The 13,927-nt window shown below is 35.6% G+C and overlaps 1 protein-coding gene across 1 annotated transcript in view; it reads left to right on the top strand.

The window, feature by feature from the left end:
• LOC121327490 (protein diaphanous homolog 3) overlaps nt 1-13,927 on the top strand; it is a 54,462-nt gene that overhangs the window by 31,925 nt on the left and 8,610 nt on the right. The window contains exons 7-8 of the mRNA XM_041271561.1: nt 6,041-6,205; nt 12,380-12,518. Coding sequence (XP_041127495.1) covers nt 6,041-6,205; nt 12,380-12,518 — 304 coding nt within the window. The remainder of the gene's footprint in view (nt 1-6,040; nt 6,206-12,379; nt 12,519-13,927) is intronic.

Genomic DNA, 13,927 nt, shown 5'->3' with positions numbered 1-13,927 from the left:
TGGGGGGATGCATATTGTTTAATTTACCTGAATTTTGATCAAAAAAAGGAAACATACAGTTAGTATTCATCTATTTCTTGTCCCAGCAGACGGGTCCTCATTTAGAAACAGTGGTTTTGCATATGGTTCTGGTAACGCCTGGTGAGCACACTAATTAGGGGAGTGCACTTGAGGTACAGTACATTACTTAAGCAAGGGGAGCCTGATGAAAAGGTTAAGGCTTCAGCAAAGTGCTGGGATGTGTGATCCCGTCTGCACTTCAGTCTGTCACGGGGAGCTGACTGATGCTGATGTGTTTAACCCACGGAACTGCTAAAGAGAGGACAGCAGGAAATTAGAAACAGGAAGGACAGAGCTCTGCTGGAAACAGTTTGTCATCCCACGTGCAATTACAGATCCAAGCCTATCGAGCTACTACATCCTGCGTCTGAATATCACAAGCAACAGGCTACTAATGAACTCATTAGCATTCACAATCCTTGTGTAATTCTGATGTGCAAACAATTGCTATCTTCCTTGTAGACAAGGTTCATAATCTTGTACAGAATTAACCCACCCAGAATGTGTAATTATGTAACTGTGTATTTTTTTTTTAAGCCATATCCACATACATTTTAAAAGCACCTCAAAGTTTTCTGCTTTATTTTATTTTAATTAGGGTTAGAAGGAAAGTCACATATATAAAACTGAAAATAATTAGATACACTCTAAAAGGTAAAAGTGTACTGTGAGCTAATTTGGTTTTAAGTTTCAATAGCTCTGTCTTATTTTATTGCACAGATCCTCAATGTCAGCAAGACAATTGGGTACTTTTTTTTTTTTTTACACTGAACACCATAATAAATATTTAGATTAATTTTCCCTTTTTCCTACTTCTATAGACAGACTAATTTTATGTTTATGTAGGTATTGTTCATCCCCGTGACTTCACACACCATGTCCTGCTTCCTTCATGATTTTGAACAACTTTCCATGACGAAATCCCAGCCTTACTTATCAGTTATTAAAATAGGAATTACAAGTCAAACAAAAAATGTCACTCTCCTCCATCTAAAAGATCGGTGTTAGCTTGTCAGAAATATCGAGAGGAATTTACCACAGAATGGTTCATTCATTAAAAGAAGTCGAGTATCGCAATCTCATGTCTACTGTGAATACTGCCTGGCAGACTTCTCTGTGAAATGTGGTAGTAGTCATGACTGCATCACTCACATAGGGACAAGAAACACCAGCAAGCAGAATCTGACACTCCCCTTTATTGTATGTTTGTGCAAATGGGTTTTGAGGTTTAACTCGCTTTAAATAATCAATTATTGGATACTACACAGCATTTTGTGTTTTGATAGTTGCAGAGTAGTAAAAATGTAAACAATTGTTAAATCTTTATTTAGGTGGTGTTATTTGATATATATATATATATATATATATATATATATATATATATATATATATATATATATATATATATATATATATATATATATTTTTTTTTTTTTTTTTTTATAAGGTTTTGAGGTTGAATATTTCATTCCAGATTTGATAGCACTTTCGACATCTTAAAACTCTCAATATTAAAATCCAGACTAAATAGAATTCCAAAAAAAAATCAATGGTTGTTTTTTTTTTGTTTGTTTTGTTTTGGTTTTTTTAAATTTCTAAATGCTGTGTGTTTACAATTACCAAAATTATAGATTGAACAGCAAAAACGAGTTAATTGGCTTTCCAGAGCCTAAGAACCTTTTAATTTCTAGAGGCTAGCAGCCACTGGCCTTAAAACAAATATTTCTACTACTATGCTACTATTTTCTACTTTCGTAAGTTGGCATCTCTGATTGTAGAACGTGCTGAGAGGAGATCACATCAGGGATGAGCAGTTCAGATACACTACTGTAGTTCAAACAATGCCATCTTAATGGGGAGATTAAGATGCATTATTTTATCCACCTTTTTTTGTTGTGTGTTTATATACCTGTTTTGAACATTCAACTTTATGTGCACAGAAAAACACCCTTATTTCAGTCTTATGAATTTGCTTTTAAAACTCACACTCATTTTGAGGTTCCCTCCACCTATCATTGTATTTAAAATCGAGATACTTCAATGACAGTAATTCCAGTGACTCACGAGTATTTCTGATTCCATAATCGTCAGTGTAATTCCACTGGTATTATGAGGCTGGACATTAGTAATGTTATCCCTAACGATGCCTGCCTTGCAGCCGCAGATCTCGCATTCAGTCATCTTGAATTTACAAGCCCGAAAGAGTAAAAACAAACAGATTCACCACATTATTTTCATTTACTTGCAAGTTCAGCTGAATGCAAAATGTAGTATTTCATGTCCAAAGTGCTGGCAGATTTTGTTTTAGAACAAGAAAGTGGAACCATAGATCACCAAACTAAACCTTCCAGTGATGAAAACAATAGGGCTTGAACCAACATTTATTCAATGAGCTTCATTGATTTCACCAAAGCATTTGACATGGGATGTCATACTTAACTTTAGATCATTATACTGTGATTGCTTTTACATGTAGTGGAGCTTCTTTACAAATTGCACATCATTCAGGAGCCAAACTGCAAATGGTACTGTCGAATGCAATTTACAGATCATTCAAAAGTCAAACTGCAAATGGTACTATCAAATAAATTGTAATAGGAAGAAGTCAAATAGGATTGCATACTTTACCATACCAATTCAGTCTGAGCTCTGAATCCATGATGAGGGCAGAAATATATTGCACTGCGATAAGGAAATTGATTGACACGATGATATGCAAAAGGAATGGGTGGGCAGATTACAGCACTTAATTTCCAAAGTATGTTTAAAAGTGTAACCTTCAACCTGGAACTGAACACATTAGCATTGATATAACAGTCCAGATCTGAAGTCACAATGTGGATATACATTTCTATAAAGCAACTGTAAATAAGAACTGGGAATTTGAGGGAGGGAAGTATGAGTGAAGTGAAATTGGCAGTGTCGACTATCCAACCAATCTGCACATAAACAAGTAATTCTGTAATATGTTAAAGCACATACTATAAAGTATGAAACATCTGAAACATATCAGCAGAAACAAGATGGATTTACTTGGGTATGACCATTGCAAATGAACAGTATAGAAAAGATCTGAGAGGAGGAGTAATACTTTACTCTCACATTTATCAACAAGCTGGTTTGTTTCTATACAGCACCTTGTGTATGACTGCCTATGTAACAGCCACCAATTCTGACTAATGATTGTGCTGCCAAAGTACCCTGCACAATTGCCCGGCTCTTTGTTGCTACAGAACTGCGATTTATCAGGCTCTGCTGGAAAGATGTGAAGATGTGAAGACAACATGGCAGCTCATGATGATGCTATGGGTGGGGGAAGTCAAGGGCTTTTACAGCCTCTTCCTTGCCAGTGAGTTGACAGTTTTCCTGTTGTTGATCAGACAGCAGAAGTTAAAGTACTTTGAGCATATCATGATCATGTACATATGAAATAACAAACCTATGTGATGGAAATTAGACAAAGAAAAGACCACATTGCAAAGGGAGTGTGTTGAAGGACATCTCCCTCTCTCTCTCTCTCTCTCTCTCTCTCTCTCTCTCTCTCCCTTTCTATCTCTCTCTCTCTCAGTAGTAGTCACATTCAATTGCTGTCTGTAATTGGGTAATATATTAGGATGATAAATACAATAAATGTGGTCAGCTTTGATATGTTTTGATTAAACTAGTGTCAAATTAGATTTTAAAGTGGGTTTGGTGTAAAACAGATTGCCTTTTTTCAGTTACAATTATTTATGAGCCTTCACAGAAATTTTGGCTTAAGGGTACAGGCATATTTAGTTATCTATTGTTTCTTCTCTTATGTGAATTTATGTTCAATAAATAAGTGTTTGTGTGTGTGTGTATGTATGTATGTTTGTGTGTATATGTGTGTGTGTGTGTGTGTGTGTGTGTATATATATATATATATATATATATATATATATATATATATATATATATATATATATATATATATATATATATATATATATATATATATACACATATATATATTATATATATTATATGCATACAGCTCTGGAAAAAATTAAGAGACCACTGCAAAATTATCAGTTTCTCTGGTTTTACTATTTATAGGTATGTGTTTGGGTAAAATGAACATTTTTGTTTTATTCTATAAACTACTGCCAACATTTCTCCCAAATTCCAAATAAAAATATTGTCATTTAGAGCATTTGTTTGCAGAAAATGACAACTGGTCAAAATAACAAAAAAGATGCAGTGTTGTCAGACCTCGAATAATGCAAAGAAAATAAGTTCATATTCATTTTTAAACAACACAATACTAATGTTTTAACTTAGGAAGAGTTCAGAAATCTTGGCATGCTCTCCACCAGTCTTTCACATTGATGTTGGGTGACTTTATGCCACTCCTGGCGCAAAAATTCAAGCAGCTCGGCTTTGTTTGATGGCTTGTGACCGTCCATCTTCCTCTTGATCACATTCCAGAGGTTTTGAATGGGGTTCAGGTCTGGAGATTGGGCTGGCCATGACAGGGTCTTGATCTGGTGGTCCTCCATCCACACCTTGATTGACCTGGCTATGTGGCATGGAGCATTTTCCTGCTGGAAAAACCAATCCTCAGAGTTGGGGAACATTGTCAGAGCAGAAGGAAGTTTTCTTCCAGGACAACCTTGTACTTGGCTTGATTCAATGTGAAAGACTGGTGGAGAGCATGCCAAGATTTCTGAACTCTTCCTAAGTTAAAACATTAGTATTGTGTTGTTTAAAAATGAATATGAACTTATTTTCTTTGCATTATTCGAGGTCTGACAACACTGCATCTTTTTTGTTATTTTGACCAGTTGTCATTTTCTGCAAACAAATGCTCTAAATGACAATATTTTTATTTGGAATTTGGGAGAAATGTTGTCAATAGTTTATAGAATAAAACAAAAATGTTCATTTTACCCAAACACATACCTATAAATAGTAAAACCAGAGAAACTGATAATTTTGCAGTGGTCTCTTAATTTTTTCCAGTGTTATATATGTGTGTGTGTGTGTGTGTGTGTGTGTGTGTGTGTGTGTGTATATATATATATATATATATATATATATATATATATATATATATATATATATATATATATATATATATATATATATATATATAATGTGTGTGTGTGTGTGTTGATTACTGTGGGTCTAATCCGTACGTTAAACCCATGAGTTCATAATTTCAGCATAGTGCTGTAAAGTTCAAAGTATATTTATGAATTAACTAATCTACTTGATCATACAGTAACATGTAGAGGGAAAAGTCTGAGGATGAGTGACTTGATCAGATAGAGATACTAATAATGACATTGCATACTGTATAACCATTGTCTGGATGTATCATATACTGGTGTAGGGGTAGGCATTGATATTGTGGGAAGCAGATGTTTACCTACAGTACTATAGGCTTGCTTACTGAAGTGTAGGGAAATTGATTTACTTTTACCACTGTGAATCCATTTTGAATCAGTTACAGTTTAATAAACCTGGTTAAGTGAGTTCAGTTCTTGGATATGCTTCAATGCACATATTTATAAGCCTACTACGATTTTGACATTTTCCCCAGATTTCTCTTTGTAGTTGTTGTGTCATCATAATAGATGTTTTACATATAATTTGTCTTAATTATTATATATTCTGGACATGTTGACATACCCAGCTGTTAACATTACAATTAAAATCACATCCTATCGTACTTTATCTCTTGAACACAGCCCAAAATATTTTAATTTTTAAAAAGCCCTTTTCTTCATGTCAGTTCATATACAGCAAAGCGTATATTCGTCCCAGCCAGTTAATCACAGATTTATTAATTTTTTACCCAGTGCATGTATATATGCGGCCCCTTGAATAGCCAGCCAAAACTGTTAAACACCTTTGGTGACTGTGGGGACTGTTTAATTAAGGCTGGATTCCACACTACAGCATATATGAACAGATCTGCATGATGTATGTTGGGTGTCCTTAACAGTGGCTTTACAGCTTCTCCAAGCAGGCCAGGGAGCAGTATCAGAAGCTGGTTGTTATGCATAATAACATGGGTACGTTTTACCAGAACCTGGTGGAGTATTACGCCATTGACTCAAAGAAGACCTCAGCTGAAGAGTTATTCACCGACTTGAGCAACTTCAGATCTATGTTTATGGTAAGTCTGGGTTTGTTCTTGATACAAATCATGCAACTGCTCTCTTTTTCTCTGCTGAAGCGAAGTGGACAGACTGCTCGTTTTATACTACAAATTGGATGCAGATTATTACACAAATGGTACACCTTTGATAAGTGGATTTTATAAAATGGCTTGGATAAATTAAGTACTGTGATTGGCTTAATGAGATCACATGACCGTACGGTAAGAATTTTCTTACCACACGGCTATGACATCATAAACCAGCTTACTTACCTGATCTATTAATATTACTACACATTAACAGTAACAATTATCTAAACTGTTTCTGTAGGTAAAAATGTCAACATGCAACTGAAACCGCATTTAAATCACTCAACAATCTGTTTTTTCACCTGTCACTAAGAATTACAGAACGTGGCAAATATACTGTGGTATTTAGTCAGAGAACAGAACAAAAAACTTTGAGGTAAGCAGTAGCAGTAACACTTTATACAAAAGCCATCTTAGAAATCACAACACAAGTCTCACTCAGCATGTAATATATATGCAGCAGCAGTTTAATAAGTATCTAGTTTAATAAATATTGCCTTATAAACTGACTAGTGAGTATGCAATGTTAAAATTAGACACAACAGATACATCTCGCCACTATCCTCCGATTTCAGAAACATATTTAAAACAAAATAAAAATCTCTCCTGCTCTCTTCTGACACAACTGTTGGTTTTTTAAACAAGAATTTTATTGTGTTCCCCACAGATGGGAAGGTTGTTTAGCCCACATATTTAACGCTGGTTTGCAATCTAGGGAAATTATCCCAGTTACCAGCCATCAGTGTGAAAACTATTGGTCAGCTTCTCTTGAACACTGCAAAACCTGCAAAAGCTCCTCCCTCGATGTCAAGTGCCAGTTTAGTGTTTAGCTGTTTGTGACTCCTCCCTCAGGTGTGAGACATCAGTCTGCTTTCAATTCCCAAATGCCATTTTATCTACAATGTTACTATAAAAGGGATACATTTCAAATTATTTCCTTAAAGCTAGTTTGTGTAATTATTTTCACTTTTTTTAAAATTTTTTAGCCATTTTATAAGGAAAATAACCCACTCCAGGATGTTCTGTAAGAATTGTCTTACCGCACACCCTGTCATGGGTTATATCGTACTTGCCATATTAGCTTCTATGGGAAACACTTGTTAAGTAGCAATAACACCCTGATTGAAGAACATTACTACCCAGTGAAAGGCTTCATTGGGAAGGTTATCATACAGCTACAATGTTATCGTGCATCGAATGTGCTGTGTTCTGTTGTGTGGGAGTGCTTCCTGATTGAGAATTGTTTTTTTTTTTTATTAATGATAATAACCAAGCCTTTGACTTCCATTTCCTGCAAACAAATTAAAACAAAGTTAAATATGTTAAAATGCCATTTTCAAATCAGGGATATGTTTTGTTATAGTTGTTGGCCTATAACACCTTGTTTTCAAATAAACCAGCAGAGTCAGGAACAGCAGTCATTATAAATATGATCAGTATTCCATATCTAACCTGATTCAAAACACACTGGGTGTGTGAAAAATACACAGACCAAAAAATATGAAAAATACATGAGATCTTATTACACGGACACTGGTATGACATTAGTAACAATGCTACATTTTTTTTTTTTTCCCTGAATCAGCCATATAAATTATATATAAAGGATCTGTATGCCGTTGTACCCACTTTGTATTAGTTTACAGAAGAGTTCCCTAAAGAAAAGGGCATACATACATACATTACAAGTAGATTTTGGAGGCAAAACTTTTATGTCAGGATTATTACCAGTTATTGCCAAGGGGGATGAAACTTAAAGCAGAACAGGATCCCTGAAGAAGTGGTTAGCGGACTGGTGTACAAAAGAAGGTATTGGTTTTGTAAACAACTGGGATTGTTTTTGGGGAACGTCCGGTTATTACAGGAAACGTGGGCTACATCTAAATAAATGGGGGGCAAGGAGACTGGCAGAAAACATTGAAAGCTAGTTATTTAAACTAAAGGTTGTGGTGGGCAGGAAAACAATTACCAACCGATTTCATAAAATTGACTTCATATTATCAAATAGTTCCCATTGCTGTATGTCAGTGTGTAAGTCTTTAGGGGCTTGTTCTAATAGTCTTGCTAACATGCCCACTAATGTGGCTCAATCATTGCCACTTAAAAGCACTCATTTTAAGATCCCTGGCAATTCTTTTTTTTTTTTTTAATGAACGACTTCATTGTAGACCGTAGTCTTGACTATTTATGCCTAACTGAAACTTGGCTGGGTACTGATGATAACATCGTACTGATAGAGGCTTCTCCTCCAAAGTATATTGTTTACCAGAAGTCACACTCTATGGGTGCGGGGGTGGACTTGCAGCTATCTGTCGTAGTACTCACAACATCAAACGGTGGTAATGAAGATTATTCCTCATTTGAACACTTGATGATAATGCGAAATATCAAATTCTCTATTCTCATTATTGTTATTTACCAACTGCCAAAATGTAGTTCATATTTCTTAACAGAGTTTGCTAATTGTCTGTCAACACTATCTACTAAACATAGTAGGGTCCTTTTAGTTGGGGATTCAGAAATACATAGTGATAATGAATCTTGTTCACAGTCTGTGGAGTTGATAAGGCTTTTAGATTCTTTAGACTACACCCAGCATGTTATATGGGCTACGGACAACCGTGCCCATGCTTTAGACTTGGTCATTTCTCAGGGCTTAGGTATTCATAATCTATCAAAGTTAGATCTTGCTACCTCCGATCATCTTGTTATTCTTTTGAATATTGAGTTACCCTTACAAAATAAGAGAAGTGCATTCTTATAAAACTTGTTCAATAAACCCTTTAACTACATGGAGGTTTTCTAATATATTAAGGTTATCACCACTCACTCCTGCTCTGAGGGTAGTCAGAAGCTCATATTTTTCCACTGTTATTAATGCAAATAAAAAGAACCTCAGGGTTCTTTTTTTCAACCATTAAAAAATTAGTTAACACATCTTCTACTGCACCTCCTTTGATTGAAGCCACACCTCTAAGTGTGAAGAATTTCTTAATTATTTTCACAATAAAATGATCAATATCAGGGATCAAATCTCTCAGAATGGTCCTAACTTGAATCTCAATGTACCCAATAGACCAGTCGGTTCTGTCATGGAATCATTTTCTCCTATCACGTTACAAGACCTGAATAACTTAGTGATGAAGATGAACTCCTCCTCGTGTATTTTAAATCCAATCCCCACTAAATTACTCAGACATTTTTGATGATCTGTGTCACTTTGTTTTGGAAATTATAAAGAAATCCTTGTCAACTGGAATAGTTCCTGCTGCTTTTAAAACTGCCCTGGTTAAGTCCATACTCAGAAAACCTAGCTTGGATCCTACTATTTTAAGCAACTTTAGACCTATGTCCAATTTACCTTTTGCCGCTAAGGTTTTAGAGAAGTTGGTAGCTGGCCAACTCAATATACTTCTTGGTGATAACCAAATACTTGAAAAGTTTAAATTGGGCTTTAGATCTGGTCACAGTACAGAGACTGCCTTAGTCAAAGTGCTGAATGATTTACTATTGAGCACAGACTCACATATCCATTCTGGTTCTGTTAGATCTAAGTGGGAGTAAGTGCAGGGTTTGATACTAGCTGTCAGGGTGCTAAGTAGAGCAAAGAAAAGAGACCACATCAGGGTTCTTACCAGGAATTTTTCACAGCATGGTGGTGGGAGGAGCAGGGGGGGGCCCAGGGCCCGTTGCGTGGTGGGAGGAGCGGGGCGGAGGCATGGAAAGAAATGGAGATCCTCGCAACCCCCTGCAGGTGAGTCAGGACAAGTCATGCACATGCTTACGCTTTGTGGAAGTATTTGTCAAGATAATATTCTATATGTATGGTTGTCAGTAGGTATATGCAGAGTCTACGTCATAGGTTGACGTACTCTGTAGCAACGCATGGACGCCATTCCACGGAGGGGAAACTAGATTTTTGCCATAGTGTTATTGTTTCTGTCCGACTGAGAAACCTGTTTTTACCTTACAAAACATAAAAATGGTCTACGATTATGTGGATATAATTCCTGCTGTTTTTATTCTTCTTTCAAAAATAGCATAAATATTAGGCTTTCTAAACTTTTTTTTTTTTTTTTTATACGTATATACTTTTATTTTTTTATACGTATAGCAAGTAAAACTAGACATGTACTGTGTCCCACATTTTATATTTTAAAACCTACATATTATATGCAAATATATCTATGGGAAACTGAAGTCATACAAAAGGATTATTGTAAAATTGTTTTTTAAAACAAATCTTTTTTTTTTTTTTCTAAAAATTTGAAATAAAGATTGAATTTCTCAAAACTGTTTGGAATAGACATTACTGTTCTTCGACTGAACGATTTATTTATTTAACCCAGCTTGTTATGCTATGTTCCTGCTAGCCGTTCACCACAAGCGAAACGTTTTCCCTTGTGGCTCAACAATTTTTCCCGAATAGCTAAGGTGGCGAAGGCTTTGAAAAATGTACTTGTGTAAGACTGCCAGCACATTCAACGTATACTGGTAGATGAGTCAGTACAGACTTTAGTTTGATTTCATTTTGCCAAATGAAAGCTCTTTAGCTTGATCACGTAACATATGCATGCCACAAATGAGAGGACAGAGGCTCTAATAGAAACAATCAGTGGACGGTGCTGCTTGTAAAGAAAAAAAAAACACCACCTGGCATCCAAACGGAAAAAAAAAATGTTATAAAACAAATTGTACAGACCATTTGCCAGAATCATGTTCCAAAAGATGCAGCCCAATTATTTACCACAATGCCATATTGCACATAAAATACTGGTAAAGTCTAAAAAAGACTTTAGACTATAGACTATGTATGCAGTGCCTGTCTATTATTTTAACCACTTACAAAGTGAACACCCAATTAAAAACATAAACCTTTTGGAACAAAATATTTTTTACCTTTTAAAGTTTATATGTTGAGGCTCCATCTTTTACTTTCAACTAGCAATTTATTGTCTGAAGCATGGAGTAAACTATTGGAAGTGTATTTCAGAAATACTTGGATCCATTGAGGTCAATGGTGCTCTCTGATTTCTAGTCAGGACATTCGGCATGGAGTGTTACAGCTCTCAGACATGCTGCAGGTCTGGCACAGTGGGAAGTTCATGTAATTTGAAAGGAATGAGCAAGGCTGTACAGAGCAGGTACTTGGGCTGTCAAGCCCAGTTCAAAGCAAGGTAAAGGGAGATGTAGAAAATTATAATGATTCAATATTGGAGCAAACCAGAACCACCCAGAATGATAGCAAACATTAGAACGGAAATGTTAAATAAATAAATAAATGAATAAAGATATAGTAATCTATTAGTGACATTTGAACCTATGTTCTCTTTAAAAATATACCATACTTTGTTGGCATCTCGCAGCAGACCCTTTTAATCTGTTCTTACATTTATTTATACACATATAAGTTAAATTAATTTGTTGGACTCAAGATTACTGATCAATGGATTGTACACAGACACAATTGAGCTTCATGCTTTTACTAGGAACCACAACAAAGTGACACCAAGCATTGGAAGAACATGCAATCTTTATTTGATGCTCTCCTAAAGAATTTGATTTATACTGTAATATAATTAAAGCTTCATTTTTCGTAATGTTATGTAATAGTTATTCTACTTAAATTAATTTTTATATTCTGATTATATAAAATCCTCTTGTCCCCTATGTATTGTGTCAGCAAATCATGGAGCTGTATTGAAGAATATGAACATTTATACCTTGCACAGATGGCAGATTGGATATTAAAAAAAGATAATTCCGGTTCTTATCTAATAATAGTGTCACTGAGTAAGGGTCGGTGCCACTGTTTGGCACAGGGGGGCTCGACCTAAAAGAGATTTCAACACTTTCACAAGACACCAGCTGCTAAGAATAAAACAAGTCTTATTGTACTTCATTTAAAAGTTATACATGTTCCAGCATTTGTGTGCAAATGAAAAGAGCATACAGTACCTCAGCGAGTACTCAGTGTCACCAAATAGGTGTCAGAGGCTGCTAATGGAGTGCCAAAACCATCTCCTTGATCTTCAAGTTCCAGTGTCCATCTCCTCCATTTAATCTGACCCACTTAATTTTTTATCTTTTGATTTTGTGCAGCAAGCAGTGAAGGAGAACGTGAAAAGGAGAGAAGCTGAGGAGAAGCAGAGACGTGTCAAAATCGCAAAAGAGAAGGCAGAAAGGGAGAAGCTGGAGAGGCAACAGAAGAAGCAGCAGCGTTTGCTGGAAATGAACACTGGTAAGAACTTAGTTGTTTCAAAGCAAGTTCCTTTCACTTGTTTCAGCCTATTGAGGTCCATTAGGCCTGGTTTAGGATGAAATAAGAAATAAGCATGTAATATACCTCTGGTCTAAGAACATTCTTCTTGGAAACCGTATATAATTGTGCACTGCTATTTGCTATGTAGTGCTCATTTGTGCAGCTTTGAAAGAAGCACAAACCTATCGTAATACCAGATTAATAAAAGTATGTCATAAAAGTAGCTATCAAAAATGATTTTATTTAAGTCTTCCCTCTACTGTGGAAGGCAACAGTGGTATGGCTTTATTTAAAATATTCAACAAGCGAAAAAGCAGACAGAAAATAATAAGATTCTAAAGGACTAGGGAGAGTCAGAATTTAAAGGAGTTCAAAAACATGTTGTTCATAATCAATTGTTGACACTGTCATTATCATCCAACCTTCTTGAGAACACAAAAGACATCTACAGGATTCTCATTAAAAAACTAAATTCAGATTATTTTAGTTCTACTTTATATCTCAATGTTTGAGTGTTTATAGTTAACGTTAGTACAGAAAATCTACCTCGGGCATCATAATATGCACTCGAGTATAACTTCTATGTAACATTTAATGGAGTACATCAGGCAGTATACGGTAACACATATGAGCATGTTCTATTTAGGACCCATTTTCTGTTTGCATATCGTGTATGCTTGAGTCAGTTTTATGTATTTTTTTTCATTTGAAAAGCAACATGTTCAGTACACATATCTAGTGAAACCTACACACTCAAAGGTGCTTCACAAATTAGGAAAGACAGAAATCGAACGAGCAAAGCTGTGAGCATCAAAGCTTCGTTCCCTGGTGTTATCTTCAAAGGAAGATTATACCCTGTGCTTCCACCTTGTCACTTCACAGAAGTCCTAGTTCTATACCATTTCAAATCTATTTCACAGCAATTAGTTCTAATTATATTCCTCATTCTCAGAAATCTTCATTACTACCTAGGCAGACTGTCACATTCATGTACGTTTTTAGTTTTCCTTTTCTCTTTTAAATGTATCTCTTGAAAACTCCATCCTTATTCTCTTGTTCTTTCTCTCTTGTACGCACGCCCACACCGGTTCTTGCTGTACAATATCTGACAGTCTGCTTTCTTCACAAATAGTTTTCAGCATGGTATAACCTTTTTGCTGTTGCTCTGGATTTAATGAAGTCTTGCCACTCTGGTGATCGTTCTGTAAAGCTGAATTCAGAACACTCTGCTAATTGCTTTAGCAGCTTTGCTTCTGTCACGATAAAGGCAGAGAAGGACCTGCATCCATAAGCTCTCCCAGAATCAAAGCCATTGGGAATTGGCAAAGCCATGTGATGTGCTGTTTTGCTCACGTGTTAGTCTTTTGGGTCGTGCTATGGACTTTTCA

The sequence above is a fragment of the Polyodon spathula genome, chromosome 15 (genome assembly GCF_017654505.1).
Source record: "Polyodon spathula isolate WHYD16114869_AA chromosome 15, ASM1765450v1, whole genome shotgun sequence".
Taxonomy (NCBI): Eukaryota; Metazoa; Chordata; class Actinopteri; order Acipenseriformes; family Polyodontidae; genus Polyodon; species Polyodon spathula.
Note: the sequence above shows the minus strand (reverse complement) of the source record. Positions and strands in the feature narration are given on the sequence as shown.